Source organism: Liolophura sinensis, chromosome 12 (assembly GCF_032854445.1).
Source record: "Liolophura sinensis isolate JHLJ2023 chromosome 12, CUHK_Ljap_v2, whole genome shotgun sequence".
Classification (NCBI taxonomy): Eukaryota; Metazoa; Mollusca; class Polyplacophora; order Chitonida; family Chitonidae; genus Liolophura; species Liolophura sinensis.
Genome location: NC_088306.1, coordinates 10,435,755 through 10,454,058, shown reverse-complemented (window position 1 = coordinate 10,454,058; position 18,304 = coordinate 10,435,755). Strand labels below are relative to the sequence as shown.

The window sequence follows — 18,304 nt, the reverse complement described above, 5'->3', positions numbered from 1 at the left end:
CTCCGTCCGCCAAATTTGCTGTGTGACAGTCTCGTAGAACCTCGTGAATATCGCGTTACTTGGTGGGACTTGTTTTCATGTTGTTTGTTTATTAAATGTGATTCTGAGCATAATTCTAGACTAGTGACATCTTAAAAATGCAGTTAATATCATTGGATTTTTTACCTGCCTGTAATTCTGCCTAAGCAATTTGGACTTAAGTCAGAAATGGCTATGTGTCCCGTTGAACTCAGCCATTTGGATTGTAATGTCCTCAGCATGTGAAATAGTTAGAGCGTCCGCCTCGAAATCGGGAGGCGTTGGATCAAATCCGGGTCGGGTCATACCAAAGATTTAAGAAATGGCACTTGCTGCTGCCTCGCTTAGCGTTTAGCGCTAAGAGGTTAGACTAAGGAAATATGACTGGTTGACCCGGTGTCAGACGTATAACCTGACTGGGTGGTGTGGTATGTATGGTGTCTTCGGCGTGATACGTCAGTAGTGGGAGCACTTCGGCTCGTCGTCATCATATGAGTGAAAAATTATTAAGTACGACCTTAATCCCCAAGCATGCATGCACACATACATACATACATACACGTCGAACTTCGTAATGTAAATTAAAAACACTGCCTCGATTGATGGAAAAATTGACGTTTTTTACTCAGATTGCACTTTTGATGGGTTATTACTAAACGACCATCTCTTTTGTGACCAAATAACTTTTATGGGTGCTTGGGTTTAAAATTTGCACTTTCTTATCGTACCTCTTTGGGGCCGATTGTCCACCTTACCGTACCAGGTGCTTTAAACTCTGTCAGAAATGGGAAGATAATGCTGGGGCTGGATATAACCGTCTTACGGTGCGAAACAAGGAAAAAGCATGCTTGGAACGTGCTTTCGTGCTTTCCAAAATAGAGTATACAGATGGCAATCCACATGTATATGGGATAAAAGCAACTGTGTCAGATTTCTCCATCAGAACACAGCATTTTCATTGTTTTATGTCCTATGTTTGCCTTTATTTATTTATGTCCTATGTTTGCCTTTTTTTAATTTATGTCCTATGTTTGCCTTTTTTACTTATGTCCTACGTTTGCCTTTATTTATTTATTTACTTACTTATTTGATTGGCGTTTTACGCCGTCGTGTGTCTGCATAGATACAGCTATAAAACTAATGAAGTTGAGTTATATATATATAGATATATATATATATATATATATATATATATGTATATATATATATATATATATATATACATGTATATATATATACATATATATATATATATATATATATATACATATATATATATATATATATATATATATATATATATATATATATATATATATATATATATATTCTATGAGTTACGAGTGTTTTCACTATACTATTTTGTCATTTTGCCCATATCAAGCATTATAAATTGCGCGTGGTATGCTTCATAGGCAGATTATCACTAAGCATGTTACGGCTAACTGGAATCCAGATGTCCAAAATACTGCCTATCCATCCACTCTTCCATCTGTGTACATGAAAATCCATTAGTACCCGAACTGAAGTAATTATGAAAATAATTATCCGATTGTAATTAAACTGAAGAGAAGTTTAGTTGATAGGGAAGATGTATGCTAAGTTAAATGGAAATGGTTTCAAATGAGTTGTTTGAGGAAGAGTTACATAATGGACAAATTCACAGTACATGGGAAAGCACTTACGCAAAGTTCTAAATGGAGGTAACTGCGAAAATAATTATCCAATTTCCATTAAACGTTCGCATGCACAAGTCCCGATGATGTATGGTAAGTTTCATCAAAATCAGCGCCGTAATTTGGGAGAAGTTGCATGGACAAAATCGTGTCTACATAGAGGTAGAAACACAATCAGCGGGACAGAAAGGGTAATTCTAGTATTTCTCTCCCCCCCGCTTTAGGAGCTATGCTAAGGTTCTGTATGACTGTATGAAGTATCAGTCCGCTGGCGTCAACCTATCGTCGCGTGTCAGTGAACATCCAAAACGAAGTACAGTTAGGAGAAGGGGGCGTTGGGGAATATAAGAAAGCAGCGTATTGAGTTACACAAGCGTTTGTCCATTGTATGTATACATACATACATATATTAACTCCTCTGCTCTCGAGTTTCTCTTCCATCTTACTATATCAGACTATGTTAAGACTATAAGACGCAATCCTCCCAGTATTTTGACGTCCGTTGTATATGTAGGTAAGTGTTGTATTATTTACAGAGCTATGGTTTTATTGTATCTGTAGAACGTCACCATTGTCATAACCCCTGCTATAGTGTGGCTGCAGTCGTCGTCAGTGCGGTCGCTGTGAGTTCAATTCCAGCTCATGCTAGCCTCCTCTCTGGACGCATATGGGAAGGTCTTCTAACAACCTGCGGATCGTCGTGGCTTTTCCCCAGGCGTCCTCCGGTTTCCTCCCACCACAATGTTTGCCACCGTCGTACAAGTAAAATATTCTAGAGTACGGCGTAAAACATCAATCAAATAAATGAATTAATAAAAGAACAAAATACCGAACAGTAGCACCAAAAGTCATTTCCATGGACGCGATGTGGCGTGCTATGTGTACAAGCTTTAATAAACCTGATGAGCACATTCCAGCTCTTTGCAACGAGTGAAGTTGGAAAGCAATGTTTTTCAGAACAATAATAACCAATACTGACTTATAATTTTTGCCAAATTGTGATTTGTAAACGGGTACTTTCCAGCATGTTGTTGTTGTTTGGAGAGCGCATGAGTGACAACTGGAGTAGCTGTTCGTAGTTTTGGCAATCAAATAAACAGATATTTATAAATAAATAGAACTCCTCGTCAAGGATGGATATACGCTTCCATCATCACAAATTGTGATTTCCATTTGTGACTGCGAATTGAGCATTAGTCATTTCTCCTATGACTACACCAGTGGTTACAGGATTCCTAGTGAGCGAATTCAAGATTCCTCGGTGAGCGGTGTTGATCAGATTAACACTTAAAGAGATACAGAATCGACGCCGATTGGCTGACAGCGGAGTTCCTGGGTTAAATCTTGTAGCCTTGGTCGCGTTTGAATTAAATGTACAATACCAAAAATTCAGCTTAGGCAAGGCATTGCCTGAACTTGCCTATCTCTCACATTAGCCAGTCAGAATCGATTCTGTGTCCCTTTAAAAGACAACACAACCAAGAATTTAACCATAGTTATTTGGAAAAGGGTTGAAAACAGACTCAGATGGCTACATTTCGTGCAGCTCCGTTTTCGGGTTATTTAATTAAGTGAATTGCGCCCAACTAGTTCTAATCGATAACATTTCGGTTTTCTCAGTGTGAGCGATTTTGCTTACACTGAACTGTGATATCTCGGTTATGCAACATCACACACAAAAAAGGAATTGTACTTCGTAACTTTCACAAGGGATATTTTATCGATGGTTGTACGTATTTGGCCTAATGTTGTCTTTTATTGCAATATTTACATAAACAATTAACATAAAATTAAACTAATGTAAACTGACGAGAGATTTGCAAATTATAACACTATCGTCGCTGACTTGATTTTACTCTCTGTGCTGTCGTCTGTTACATTGGGAGCTCTGACATTCATTAATTGTTGTCCTCTCTTCAAAAACGCCAAAAACAAGCAGATTAGTAAAGCCCTTTGATTAGGGATTGTAGCGTAGTGAACAGAGATAAGCCATGGGGATACGTGTTTATGTTGCACTGGACCTTACAAATCTAACTGTCAATGTTTTAGAGCATTCTGGTATACACATGCATTGTAGACGGGAGATTATTTTAGGATAAATGTTCTCAAACTACCTACAGGGCTTTGGTTAACAACGTAGGCAGTGAAATGGTTGTGCATTTTCTGGATTCATTTATAAATCTGATCTTGTATAATGCTTTGTGCATTTTGGGTATCCTGTATATTTTTGTTAAGTCGTCGTTTAATAGTGAAGAAAACATGTGACAATATTTTACAGTGTTTTTGAATGATTTTGGAACTCAATAAGCGACTACGTATGTCTCTCCTACAAGCACTTTGTGATAATATTTTCGCACAACGCACAATATTTTCCACAGTTCATTCTTTCATTTCTGTATACGTCATGGAACCGATGATTATTAAAACATGATTTTTTTTTGTAAAGGGTTTGATGTGACAGATATAATGCCTCATGGACGGCAGAAATATAGGCACTGAGATTGTTTGTATGAAGTTGTACACATGAACTAAAGCACCAAGAATCATTTTTCCATTTTAACGTGGCAGGGATAGTTTCACGGAGATATACCAGGTACGGGTTACATTGACAGTAAGGAATTAGCTACACGATACATGTACGGACTTCACCCATTTTACAGTAACAGGGTTCACTGAGGCGTACTCTATCCAGTTTACTTCGACGAGATAAACGGGACTTATCCTATTTCCATTTTACAAACACTGAAGGCTATAGAGGTGAGAACTGAAAAACTTACACAGCTATAACTTTAACAGGACATTTAGAAAAATATCACTACATCGTGTTCAGGCTCTGAGGTAAATCATGGACAGTAGACTGGTATACAAATGTGACAAACGTCTTGTGGTGAAGATGAGATGTATTTTAAGGTGTAAATAGCATGCATCAAAAACATATATCGGGTCTATTTGATTGCATGTTTTGGGGCATATTTTTGAAAGTAGCTTTTTTCTGTATACACTGAAACAGATATCAGAACGGAAATGTAAGAAAAGACTAAAATCCTGTTTCAGGAGGCAAGGGTACAATTTAGACAATTTTTTCTTTCTTCATTTTGCAGAAGTATCCAGGAAACATTTTTCGGTCAAGATATCGTCATGGTTTTTCAGGTGTTCTTTGTCATTTTACTGTCCGGATTTTTAGGTAAGATAATTGCCTTTGTAAACCAGGTTCAGATCCAAATTTCGACAGGCGATTGAAACAAGATGACGTATCGCGAAATTCGCGAAGACTTTACAGTAACTTGAAGTATTCGTTGTGGAGATATATATGATGTGCAGATCTGTCTTTGCTGCCCGGTTTCCTCCCACCGTAATGCTGGCTGCCGTCGTATAAGTGAAATATTCTTGAGTACGGCGTAAAACACCAATCAAATAAATCAATAAATCAATAAATAAACAGGCTTTTCCCGTTGTTTAGAAAATCCTGAGAAAATACAGAATAACCCCACTGAAGTGAATCCATGGGATTTCCATCTATTGCTGTCTTGACGTAGAAAAATGCATTTGAGTATTTAAGACCTTCTCCTGTGCCTGTATTACACTTTACGGTGGATCGGACATGAATTATACCCATCTCTGACGTGTGTACGTCAGTAAAGATATAAAATGTAATGCGTGTAAATTAATCAGCATCTGTTCCTGTTTGTCATTATTTAGTTACTTTAAAGCACTTCTTCTCTACAGGGGAGGCAGAATCTCAAAGTGGTATTGAAATAGTGCGGCTGACTGGTGGGAAGAAGCCGTCAGAAGGCACCGTTGAGATCTACTTCGAAAAAGAATGGCGACCAGTAAGCTACGACGGGTTCTCCAACATGTCTGCCCGGATTCTCTGTTACGCTTTAGGATACAACAGGTGAGTGCGTTAGGTGTGTGGGTGTAAGTATGGCGTGGGTGAGTGGGTGTAAGTACGACTGGCTGTGTAGATAATAGTACAACTGGATGTGTGGGTATAAGTAGGCCCTACGCGTTGAGGTGTGTAAGTACGAGTGGGTGTCTGGGTGAAAGTACCAGTGGGTGTGTGGGTAAAAGTACGAGTGGGTGTGTGGGTGTAAGTACGAGTGGGTGTGTGGGTTAAAGTACGAGTGGGTGTGTGGGTTAAAGTACGAGTGTGTGCATGAATGTGGTGAATTTGTGTTGATTTCTAAGCGGATGGTAAGGATTTTGAAGAAAGAACAGCAGTATTTTTTTCTTTATGCATGGCCAAAATTTGATACGTTTGTAAAACAATGCTTTGATATACATATCGAAGCTACCCAGAATTCGATCAGTCTTTTAGAAGAAAAATCTGTGGGAAATCAGACCGTCTTGTAAAATAGTACCATCATTTTACTTTTATCTTACCAAAACGAATAAGTGGTTTACGGAAGATTTTTATTTCTTAACACAGCTCTAGGGTGCTTTACAGTCTAAATTCATTTTACAAAAACACCACGAAGAGAACGGTCATGTTTGAGTGTTGGTGGACACTCAAAGTGACTGATATGAAGTATTGCGTGAAGACAGATGGCGGAGAATACAACCGGAGGGTGGCAGGCGTAGATTGTGACCCTGAAGGTAAATACCAGAGTGTGTATTATTAAAGACGTACAGTATAGGGCACAATCAGTCCAGCAACGATAGTGTGATCTATCTGACAAAAAGTCACACGTAACTGGTGAAATATGGACTTTTGGCCAAGTTGGCTCAGTTAGTCCACCAGCAGAATTACGGTTTATGTAGGAATACAATGTAATTAAAGACGTACAATACAGAGAGTAAAACCAGACCAGTGACGACAGTGCATATCTGGCAAATGGTCACACGTAGCCGCAGAAATACGGTCTTTAGTTAATTTTCTTCAGTTAGGGTTTTATTCTAACTGTTCGTATAAATGTATAAATAGTAACAGCTTAGACGTCGCCTACCTCATATCAACGGCTGATATTGAGTAAGCAAAGTTTATATTTATGCCTATACAACCAGAATAGAGGGCATCGCTGCATGGTACAGAGAGTTAAAGAACTGATCCTCCTCTTGTGAGATGGCGAACTCGATTGCATCTCTTGCTGTGGGCTTTGTCAGGCATATACCGGGCACTGCTGTTTCCTTCACCCATAAGCCTGACGGTCGTCGCATAAGTGAAACGTCCTTCGCACGGCGTTAAGCACAAATGATGTACATAAATCATAACATAGTCACAGGATTAAGTTAGCGCTATTCACCAGTACAACTAAAGTAATAATTCCCATGAAACTAATGAAAAATGGTAATACACCATGTAACATGCTTTTTTTTACGTGTTCTGCAGAATTTCATGACGTCGACATTCGCCTTACACATGGAGAGTACCCAATTGTTGGACAACTAGAGGTTAAGGTCAAAGGTCAATGGGGCGGAGTTTGCGATCCCGGGACAAAGGATCGTACGGCCAAAGTGGCTTGCAGACAACTGGGGCACTCTGGGTAAATGACATTCTCTTAATTTATTAAACGCCTGATTCAAGTTATATCACAGCCAGTTCAGGCGTACAGTTTTTAGGGCAAGTTGTATTTTTGGCGGGGCAGGTAATATCATACAAATGCCTAAAAGTAGCAACTTATACACCCACTGGCACCATAGCTTAAAGGGGATAAGGCGGTGCCCAGGTTTCTTTTCACGATGATGGTGGCGGGCGTCGTATAAGTGAAATATTCTTGAGTACGGCGTTAAATACATAAGAATAGCTAGAAGGCTTATGGGAGGAGTAACCCATAGAAATCCTGATGGGAAATGTCGCACTTTCCATTTGACTAGCACCTGAAAAACCTCAGAAAATATGGCCGAAGGGTTTCTAGGACACGTAACTTTACTGCTTATGCACTGACAAGTGATCTGAACTTCATTTCACGTAAAAGGATGAGAATAGTCGCTGATTGGCTGATGCGAGAGGTACATGTTTGTAAGTCCATGAGATGCCTTGACTAAAATGAATTTTAGGTATGGTATCTATTTTTTTTTTATAGAGTGATAAAGTGAAAGACATTAAACAAGAAATCCCCGCTGTCGGTCAGTCAGCGTCGATTTTATATCCGTTTAAACAAGGTTTAGCTGTTTATAGTCTCCAAAGCACCTGTGAACACGGATCGCACTGGGCTCTTGACATGGGTTAGTTGGTGTTAGGCGCAAATCTAAGGGTAACTATTATAGAACTGTCGGCTTTCACCAACAGAGCAATGGCATTAGCCATTAAGCCTTGGCCGTATAACTCCAGTGTAGAATACTTGATGGGAAGTCCGGAATGTGATGGGACAGAAACCAATCTGGGCACGTGCAAAGCCAGACCCTGGGGAGACACGGACTGCAAGGGGAACCGTCCGTATTATGGACTCGGTGTGGCATGCTTAACTGACAGTAAGTATACCCGAACTCAGTCACCGTTATAATACCTCAGAATTGAATTATTCGTACATTTTTGATGTCCAGGACTCGATTTTACAGCGCTGTAGACATACGTGGATTGTGGAAAATTGCATTAAACGTTAAGTCAGGTCGAAGTTTAATACCAGACTTGTTCTAATATAAAACCACCTGGATTTTCGATTAAAAATACTGCTAACACACTTTTAAATAACTGGGCCCAAGAGTTTGGCATGATCGCACCTGTTTCACTTGAATGGAGGAACATTATCAGCCTTAAAAAATCTGTCTAAGTGTTATACTTTTCTTCTCTTTTGTGTAATGCGTCACTGTTTCTGTATAATACGTCTCTGTTTCTCTTTTATACATCACTGTTTGGCAGCGCTTGTAAAGCAAAGTGGTACTTCACAAGCACTGTAGAGGTATACATTTCTCCTCTGTTGTGTAATACCTCACTGTTCCTGTATAATACGTCACTGTTTCAGTGGTTGTAAAGCAATGTGGTAGTTCACAAGTACTGTAGCGGAACAGCACAGGGTGAAATTTTGATGCAGACTGCATGGTGGCTTGTGTAGGCGAGAAATGTTCAGCTATCACATCTACTGGGGTCCATTGAAGTCTGGTGGCTGAATTAACGATGTAAGGGTTAAGTTAAACCTGCAACATTGAACGAAAGGAATTAGATGATCTAGATGATAGGGATGATCGCAGGATTAGACTATTGACTTCAGAGGAGAGGCAGTTTGTATTGGTGAAGACGAAAATTGCCTGAACAAAATGCATGCTACGGAAAACTGATCAGATTGCACTATTTGACAGGAGTGATAGATCCAGTGACTTGATCTGGGACCCCGGCTGAGGAAAGTGTCGTAGTGGCCTTTAATCCATCTTGTATTATATATAGGGACAGAACAATATTTTTTCCTTTTTGAAAATTAAACAATCCGGTCAGCTAAAACAAAACCCAAACCTCTTTCTAGGCTGAGCAAGTATTTAATTGAAATGAGTACTACTGCCGGCAATTTTTGCACTCTGTGTGTAGCTTTGTTATCAGACGGATAAGTAAATTTAGACTTCTTCCCCAAAGTTGTAGACCATTAAGTATTGTGAAAGACAAAAAATAAAAAAAATAAATAAATAAAACGACACATATATTAATTCAAAATTCAGATTGTTATCATCCTTTAGTGTTGGGTAACTTCAGTGGCACAATGTTACCGATGTATAACAAGCAGATCGAGGGATGTTGCATGACCCCCATTAATTTTCCAAAAGCGACAGTATTAGCGTTTAGCGCTGTAGTTAAGTCCCAAACATTCCGTTTAATAATAAGCTTTGGTACATACCTGGTCCAGCCTGTGAGAAAGAAGCCATAAAAGTCTTGACATATGTTGACCTTCAAAATCTGGACCTTTCTATACCGGTATCTGGGAGTGGTGCCAAGTAATGCCAAGGGGACGTGAATCGCAGCTTCTTCATCACCACCTGTCTCCTTGTGTCCTCTCGCCCAGAATTTCGAACTTTCATCATTTAAACTCATACCTGCCCAAAGCTTAGACAGTTTCCATCAATTTTATACCCAGCTTGCAGCTGTACACCAAAATTGGCAGGCTGGCGGCGAAAAAAGACATTACATCCTATACACTATACAAATATACAAAATTACCATAATGATTTCAAATTAGGTTAAGAGAAGCTCAACATCCGGAAAACGATGGTAGCTGTCAACGGTCAACACTAGCCGATCATGTTAAGGGTTTGTGCAATGAAAAACACGATGTCTTGACGGCTCTTCCTACAGATACACCGAGGGCATCCTGTCAGAAGGTTGAGGTTATGGGCAAGTTTAGGGCTTTTCAGAGGCATTAGTTTGATATCAAACTTTTTTACTTCACGGAAGGAAGCGTTGAATTGCGCCAGCGTTTGTGTAAGTTTACTGGCCTTGGAATGTATGCTTGGGCTTTAATGTCGGACTAAACAATACTGGCCTTGATAAGATATATGTAAATTTCTATTTTACAATAGCGTTTACTTCAGATGAAAAGGCCAATTGCTTATTTGACTATACCATAAGCGATTGGTTAAGATTGTTCTAGAACTCTCTGAGGGAAATGGCTTAGTTGCATAGGCCACGATTCTCGACTGATGGCACAGAGAGAAGCACCTGATCAATCCAGCCATTGGGCATGGAATTTGTAAAATCATCCTATCTCATTGTCTTCGGGCAGTCTTTGTGGCAGAAAAGGGTTCACGGCACTTGTGGGGTCGTTCGGGCAGTCTTACGTGTCTAAACACGTATATATTACGCGTTTAGCAATTTGTCCATAAATTCTCATAGTTTGTTATAGTTTACCTCTGGGCACAGATAGAGGTGTGAAGTTTCCTATCGCGTTAACAGTCAGTCAGCTCAATGAAAAAGTATAATTTGCATTGCAGTATTCTTTTAAGTGGTTAGTCGCAATTAATGACATTGTCTTTCTATGTGTTCCCAGATGACATCCACGAAAGTTTCCAGGTTAAGATAGGAGACTACAGGGTGTACGGCTCTGAAACAAAACATCCGGACGCCGGGCTCTTGCTGGTGAAGGTGGCAGGCGTTTGGGGGACGGTCTGTAAATACTCGCTTGATCTGAAAACAGTGACATTCTTCTGCAGGCAGGCCAGCTATCAATGGTAACATCAATACGTCATGTCCTTCTATAACCCTGCATTCATCCTATGTCCTTGTTTGTATAAGAAATGAAATATTCAGTACATTGTTAATCATAAACGATGCTAAAGCTGTTAACAGCGTTTCGAGGGTCCAAGCTATCAGCGTGTCAACATCTCTGGTCGTCTGGCCAATATATTGCGTTCATGTTAATGAGAAAAGAGAAAAACTAATGGTAAGTAGGAGCAGGGATAAACTCGATGAGACTGCTCCGGGTATGTAGAATGGACCTAGTAATAAAACTGCTACGAAAAAAATTTGTTTCTTAAGTGCCTGCTCTACTGTTGTAAAAGATCCCATGTTAAACGAATAGGGAAGGACAAGATGCCATTATATGCAAGTAATTTCCATAAATAAATTCTGTAAAAATAACGATTGATCGGAGCTTACATTTGGTCACATACCTATAAAACGCCAGATCACAAGTTACAATTTCGGAGAGAGGTCATTACTCTAGCGTTGTTGTTTTCATTTTGCGGGACAAAATGCAGTTTCTTCAAAATGGCGGATATCCGGAAATAAACTAAACGCGATATATTTTACAGTATGCCATATTTCCACTGTAACAAATTACACTGTGCTGGTAATTTTGTGACCAATTCTTTTCGCTGTAGATTTACAAGATGTGCAGTTTAATATTTACACCCAAAATGTAGTATATTTCTACATATACAATTGTAAATAATCAATTAACCCCATTGCAAATTAACAAAATCTACATATCTACCCAGAAAACCAGCGTACATTTACAGCAAAGTGCACTGTAAATGATCAAACGGCTACAGTTTTACGGACAATGCTGAAAACACACATCGACGAGATTAAAATTATACCACATAGTCGAAGAATTGCGCTGGAAAATGGTGTAAAATATTTACAACATGATTTACTGTAATAATATACAGTGCTCCAGGCTGTAAATTTGTATTCAATTCTTACAGTGTGGTTTCTCTGCACAAGGGTCAAATTTGCATCACAATTTGGAAAAATTAGCAAGAAAATGGAAGAAAACTGAAAGATGATGCACGTCACCTATTAGAAATGGCTACAGAATCCTACTAGTGTACATAGGGAAGCTAAACCTTTTTGCGGCTTACGTAGGACTACTCACTGCGGTTAATTGAACTAACTTTCAAATTTCACAAATTCCAAAATTTACGGACACACTTTTACCTAGATGTTAAAGGTGTAATATGTTTTGAAAAGGGTGAATTATTTAGTTATGAATTTGGGAAAAAATCAAACAAGGTACAGTGACTTTATTGTAGATAGACACTTGTATTAAAACACAAGCCGGGGCCTCCGTGGCTCTCACCAATGCGGTCGCTGTGAGTTCAAGTCCAGCTAATGCTGGCTTCCTCTCCGGCCGTACGTGGGAAGGTCTGCCAGCAACCTGCGGATGGTCGTGGGTTTCCCCCGGTTTCCACCCACCATAATGCTGGCCGCCGTTGTATAAGTGAAATATTCTTGAGTACGGCGTAAAACACCAATCAAATAAATAAATAAATAAAACACAAGCCACCCTTTTATTTTGTTTTTTTTCCAGGGGTAAAGTCATCAATAAAGTTGGCTGTTATAATGAAATATTCCAGCACATATGGTTTAAAAGGATCACCTGTTCTGGGGACGAAAGTTACGTAACGGAATGCCGGGAAATCGAGTGGACGCCACATTCCTGCTATGAAAACAAAGTCGCTGTGGTACAGTGTTATAACGGTTCGTGAGCTATATATATTGTTTAATCAAATGTTAAGACAGGGTCGTGTGCTGGTCGAGCGATTTTCGACTGTAATAGCATCTTGGTGTATTAACGGTGATGATCTTCGCCGCGGATGCCGGATAAATATGGGATGCAAAGGTTTCCTCCGAGCGCGCTGTCCCTAACTCCAGGTGTGACTGCAGTCCTGCTACCATGAGCTATATAAAGTCGTCCTTTCAGCACTATTTAGTTCGCTGTACTATAGATTTGACTTCAGTCGTCATCCACCAAGTGATATCTGGTTTTCGTCCACTTTATGGACCCGGCCGCATGCGTCAACAAAGTCTAGGACAGCACGTCCTTGTTTTCATTTTCACTGTTCATTTTGGCTGAAAACGAAGAAAGCTCACACACACACACACACACACACACACACACACACACACAAACACACGCATACACTTTATGTGAATGACTGATGTCAAGAGATAAATTATCCATGTTAAAAATAGGATATTAATATTTTTACCTACTGACAGTACACGCAGGACAGAACAACTGACTTTTAGATCAGTCGCATCAAAACCCATTCACCAACTAACTCGTTATTCACTCACTCTTGGAGTCTTTTTTGTTCTTACAGATTCGCTTCCGTCTAAACCATTCATTGAGATACTTACGCCAGGGCCTATGATTGAAGGAAAACCGATGAAGTTAAGATGTACATCCCAGGGTGAAAGACCGATTTATCTTCGTTGGTACTGCGATCCATACTATGGGTTGGGGGACCAGTCCGGGAATGACACACACATCTCTACCGTGATCACCTTACATCGACTGACAATGTACTATAACTATAACAGATATTGTAGCTGTACGGTTAACAATGACGACGGATGGTCCGACAGCAGCGGTCTAACGTATAAGGTGAATTGTAAGTACATGTACTTGCTTCATAAGGAGGACGATATGTCAGGAATACAACAGAACAATATTTATGTCCGTTGCATATTTGATTTGATTTAGTTTCATTTATTTATTTATTTCCAGTTCTCAGCTCTCAGCTCTCAAGAACGTTCTTACCTAAAAGCCAATCTTATGTCACGCTCTACACCATTACACAGCGCATGCTAGCTTCCTCTCCGGCCGTACGTGGGTACGGTCTTTTAGAAACCTGCGGATGGTCGTGGATTTCTCCCAGGGCTCTACCCGGTTTCCTCCCACCACAATGCTGGTCGCCGTCATATAAGGGAAATATTCTTGAGTATGGCCTAAAACACCAATCAAACAAATCAAATAAATGTCATACAGCGTAAATCTTTCGAAACACAGTACCAGTTTTGTTGCCCATAGGGCATCCGTCATCAAAGTATAATGTGGCGTATATTTGCGCTGAGCTTATTATTCTTGGATGCTACGTGTAAGACTGTTTGGCATAAATACTAGCTTATTAGTCGATCTACCGAATTTTTATCTCACGCTATCTTTTTTTTTTTTTTTTTTTTTTGTCCACTGAAGTTGGACCATATTATAGATACGAATACAATCCAGCCATTACGTCCCCCAGCAACATCGAAGTGGGTCAAGTGGTTAATGTCACGTGTACGTTTGGTAAATCCAGACCGAGACCAGAGGTTTTCTGGTATTTTGACGACGTCCTCATGAGAGATTTGAATCCAACCACATCTTTTAAACATGACTGGCAGTACGATTCCTATTACACGGTATCTACGATTACTTTCACCTTTAAAAGGTCGTACAACGGCACACGCGTACATTGCGTGGCGTGGAACAATGTTACGGAAAAATGGCAACATCATAGAACAACCCTTAAAATGAAAGGTAAAACAACAACTGATGGACCTAATAACCGCACTTTACTAGAGCTGTAAAGATTTATTTCAAGAAGAATCATGGCACGAGTTTCTACTTTTCAAATTATCTTGTGCTTGAAATAAAATGGATCTACGTTCCCGGATGCTGACATAGGCCATTCATTCTCTTCCCTCAGAACCAGTGGGAGCCTTAATGGCGAAGGCAGAGATCATTTACACCGGTATCGAACCAAAGCTGAAGTTTCTATGTGAGATGCCCGGAGTGCCTGATGCCAAACCCATTTGGGTTTCAGACAAGGGCACTGTGGTTTCCCCGTTACCTGTCTTCTCTTTGGCGATACAAAACAACGACTATCGCACCTATACATGCCAAGTGAAAACGCACAAGGACATAATTTCGGTGGAGCCAGTATTTTTGAATGATGAAGAAGACTTTAGCGTATTTTGGACATCGTCGCCAATGCGCAGAAAACGAGGTTAGTGATATGTTACAGAAAACGTGGTTAACTTCTTTATATCCTATTGCATAAGTAGATTTGGTGACATCGGTATAAATCCATATCACTAACAGGCTGTTGCCAATTTGTCTCTATTTCCTCCTCGAATAATCCCCAGAATCTTGTACACGAGTGTTCCCTTCGCCAAGTGAATATAAGTTGCTACGGTGATGAAATCTGTGGTCTCCCAATCGAATCCCTGTCCCGTTTTATTTGACTTTGTATCTTCAAAACTACATTTAAGATGTAAAAATGTTTCATTGCTCTCATCTGCATTTTCCAAATGACATGGGAACTAATGTTGACCGATGAATGTTTTATTTGGCATGAATGTCAGTAAAACTGGGAGTTTTTTGTCCCACTTCCACCCTCTTTAACCCGCCTTTTGCAGAAAATGGGACATATTTAAAATAGACCCATCGTTCTTTTCCAGCAGACCCAATTATTACAGTTATGACTACTTTATTCAGCTCTACAAGAACTATAAAGGCCTAAATATGGGAGAAAAAATGGAACCTTTATTTCTTGTGGTGTGGAAACATGAACATGAAGAAATACTGTTTGACGAACATGGGAAGGTCTGACAGCAACCTACGCATGGTCGTGGGTTTCTCCCAGGCTCTGCCCGATTTCCTCCCTCCATAATGCTGGCCGCTGTCGTATAAGTGAAATATACTTGTGTACGGCGTATAGCACCAATCAAATAAATAACTAAGTACTGTTTGAAGAGTTTATAAAGATGACAATTTCTATGGGATGAATGCAGTTGTGTCATAGAAAGCCCAGTTTACACTTCCAATACACAGATTTTATAGATTTATGGGCCTACCCTATATCTGCATGGACAATGTTATAAAACTTGACTCGGTTGGGTTTTTTACATTCCATATGAGTTACCAGTGTTTTCACTTTACAGTTTTGTCCATTTACCCACAGAGCCAAGAAAAATCTGCTTAGTGCGCTTTTTGATTCGTCATAATTGTTTCGTTAACACCCTCCTCACCGCTAATTCATTTCGCTAGAAACGCGTAACGGTTTTTCGTGTCCATGGCAACAAGAATTTTCCACAACGTATCATGTGAGTCTTGTTTTACTTCTCTCTCAGGACCCTACTTTACTTTCTTTCTGCCTTAAGATTTGCCTTCCAAAATTGTAATCCTAACTGAGTTCCTGACATTTTTAGACATGATTAAAGGCTACCCGCATAAGAGTCTTTTTCAAAAGCGATGAATTATCGCTTAATGGGGTTCAGCACTTGGATTGCAAACGTTACCGATATTATGCCAGTTTTTGATTTGGGTATTTTAGCCGTGTCGCACCAGGCAACGGAAGTGGTGTGCGCACAATGAATTTGAAAAAAAAGGACATTTGAACAGATTTAATTCCGCCTCCATGGAGAGTTAATTTCCGACGCCGGCTACCAAAAGCTTGAAAATGACAAAGTTATTATTATAACCCAACGCAACCTGTTATTATTCATTTATAAAGATCTAAGTGTTATTCCATCCCTAAAAGAGATGTTTTGTGGAGCACTTCTTAATCAATCTACGGAAAATAATGATTGTTAAAAACCGCTAATGTTTTTTGAAATCTCAAACATTTAGTTGGATCTTCAGTTAACCAATCAAATTTACAGAGACGCCCGTTACTGAATTCGAAAATGGGGTTGACAACAGCATGATAAGTGATTCTGAAGAGAGCAAAAATGTCCATATAACAAAAGAAGAGGTTCTCTCCAGCTTTTTAGTAAGCCTGTATAAGGTCCGGGGTTTCTAGATTTCATTGTTTGTGGAATAGCTTGGCGCGCTTTGTGAACGTTTTATATTAAGTACCAACCATATATGTGGGAAGGTCTGTCAGCAACCTTCGCACCTGCCCCCATCCTCCGGGTTCTGCCAAGTTTCCTCCCACCATAATGCTGGCAATTTTCGTATATTTATTTATTTGATTTGTGTTTTACGTCATCCTCGAGAATACTTCCCTTATTATGGTATAATGAAACTCCGCGGAAGCCAACGACCATCCGCAGTTTGCCGGAAGTACGTCCGGAGAGGAAGCCAGCGTGAACTGGACAGGAACCCAACAGCAACAGCAAACGAACTCTTCCAGGGCTGACGTATGGCCTTAAATGGCCGTCTTGGCAACATTCCAGAACCATTGTCTTACTCAGCGTGACATCCGACACAATTAAAGTCACCTGATGAATATGCTTATCTCATGTCAGTTTGTATGGAAGATACGAGACGTTTTTTTTTTTTTTTAACACTCCAATTATATAAGGTATAAATGGGTTTCTACAGCGTAAATCTTTTTGAAAAACAGTATCATTTCTGTTCTAGGACATCTTCGAGATGATTATGAAAATTTGGCTTTCTGAATTATTATTTATGAATGAAATGTGTAACGTCATTGATATTATCACCTCTTTACAATGAAGTCTATTTAAGTGAATACTTTTCTCTACTTGTTGCTTGAAGTTTTACCAAGCGACAGCAAAATCTAAGTGGGTCACGTTGTGCGTTAGACGAGAATGCCCAACACGACACCTCATATTAGTGAAACATTGTTAAGTACAACGTAAACCCAAATATACATACCTGCTTTCTAGGGCGGGCTAGGCAAATGGGTTACTCCAGAATTAGATGTGATTTGCTGTAGGCATATATCGGAAGACTATGACTGTGCTTCTAGCAAGGCAGCTTCTTTTAACACAGACCGGCACCGATAGCATAGTTCGTAGAGCGTCTGCTTCGGGAGCGGTAGATCCAGGATCAATCCTGGGTCGAGTCACACCTAAGACCTCAACCGTTGAAGGATACCAAGACAAAATTTAAATTCTGTGAGATACCAATCGCTGTTTTTATTCAATAAAATTCAAGCTTTATTCATTTTTACCGGTGGTACTTTCTAAAAACATGAAACATTGGATGGACACCTTTGCCAGTGTTGAGCGACTAATTGTTCTTGTCACTACCACTTACAATCCGCTGGACCGACTGTATGGCTCCTCGTAACCTGGTTACAAGGCTTTACCCTCTGTTGACTGAGAAACTGTGCCAGAGTCTCCACTGGTGGTACCATCATTCCATGGATTTCAAATTCCAGTCAGACAAACCAGACGGGAGTGTGTTTGTTTCATCTACGGTGGCCGATATGTGAGGGAAAATCGGGCCATCGTATCGCCAAGTCGCTAGCCAGTACGGATCTAATGCAACACTGTTATCTTTCAAGATATTCTTTGTAAAACTCTTATACTTATATAATTTTCAGACTAATTACGAGGTGTACACGCGAGGATAATTAAGATTAGATTAAGTGATTAAGCCTCTGGAAAAGAACACAGTGGATTTGTTAATAGTTTGCAGAGCTTTGCAGTATATAATCCCCCGCTTGTTCGGCATAACGCCTACCAGCCAGGGCTACACTGCCGAAAAGATAAGCAGACACTTAGT

At 39.8% G+C, this 18,304-nt stretch overlaps 1 protein-coding gene across 2 annotated transcripts; it reads left to right on the top strand.

The window, feature by feature from the left end:
* The first annotated feature begins 2,126 nt into the window (after window positions 1-2,126).
* On the top strand, window positions 2,127-16,662 carry LOC135479511 (neurotrypsin-like). 2 transcript variants are annotated; one of them, XM_064759377.1, is made up of 11 exons: window positions 2,136-2,208; window positions 4,796-4,878; window positions 5,421-5,589; window positions 6,124-6,290; window positions 7,024-7,177; window positions 7,924-8,105; window positions 10,604-10,784; window positions 12,368-12,537; window positions 13,164-13,454; window positions 14,039-14,362; window positions 14,532-16,662. In XM_064759377.1, exons 2-11 carry the CDS (start codon window positions 4,833-4,835, stop codon window positions 14,834-14,836), a joined length of 1,989 nt encoding a protein of 662 aa, XP_064615447.1. In that variant the 5' UTR covers window positions 2,136-2,208; window positions 4,796-4,832; the 3' UTR covers window positions 14,837-16,662. The 2 variants fall into 2 exon arrangements, with proteins under 2 accessions (XP_064615448.1, XP_064615447.1); XM_064759378.1 differs by lacking the exon at window positions 14,532-16,662 and having other exon boundaries at window positions 2,127-2,208; window positions 13,164-13,447; window positions 14,039-14,317.
* Window positions 16,663-18,304: the final 1,642 nt, after the last annotated feature.

What these genes read in the sequence shown, in the direction of transcription:
- LOC135479511 (XM_064759377.1), top strand. Translation starts at nt 4,833, where the DNA reads ATGGTTTTTCAGGTGTTCTTTGTCATTTTACTGTCCGGATTTTTAG. An exon ending in AGGCAGGCCAGCTATCAATG is followed by an intron (nt 10,785 to 12,367) that starts GTAACATCAATA and finishes TTTTTTTTCCAG; the next exon opens with GGGTAAAGTCATCAATAAAG. An exon ending in AACAACCCTTAAAATGAAAG is followed by an intron (nt 14,363 to 14,531) that starts GTAAAACAACAA and finishes CTCTTCCCTCAG; the next exon opens with AACCAGTGGGAGCCTTAATG.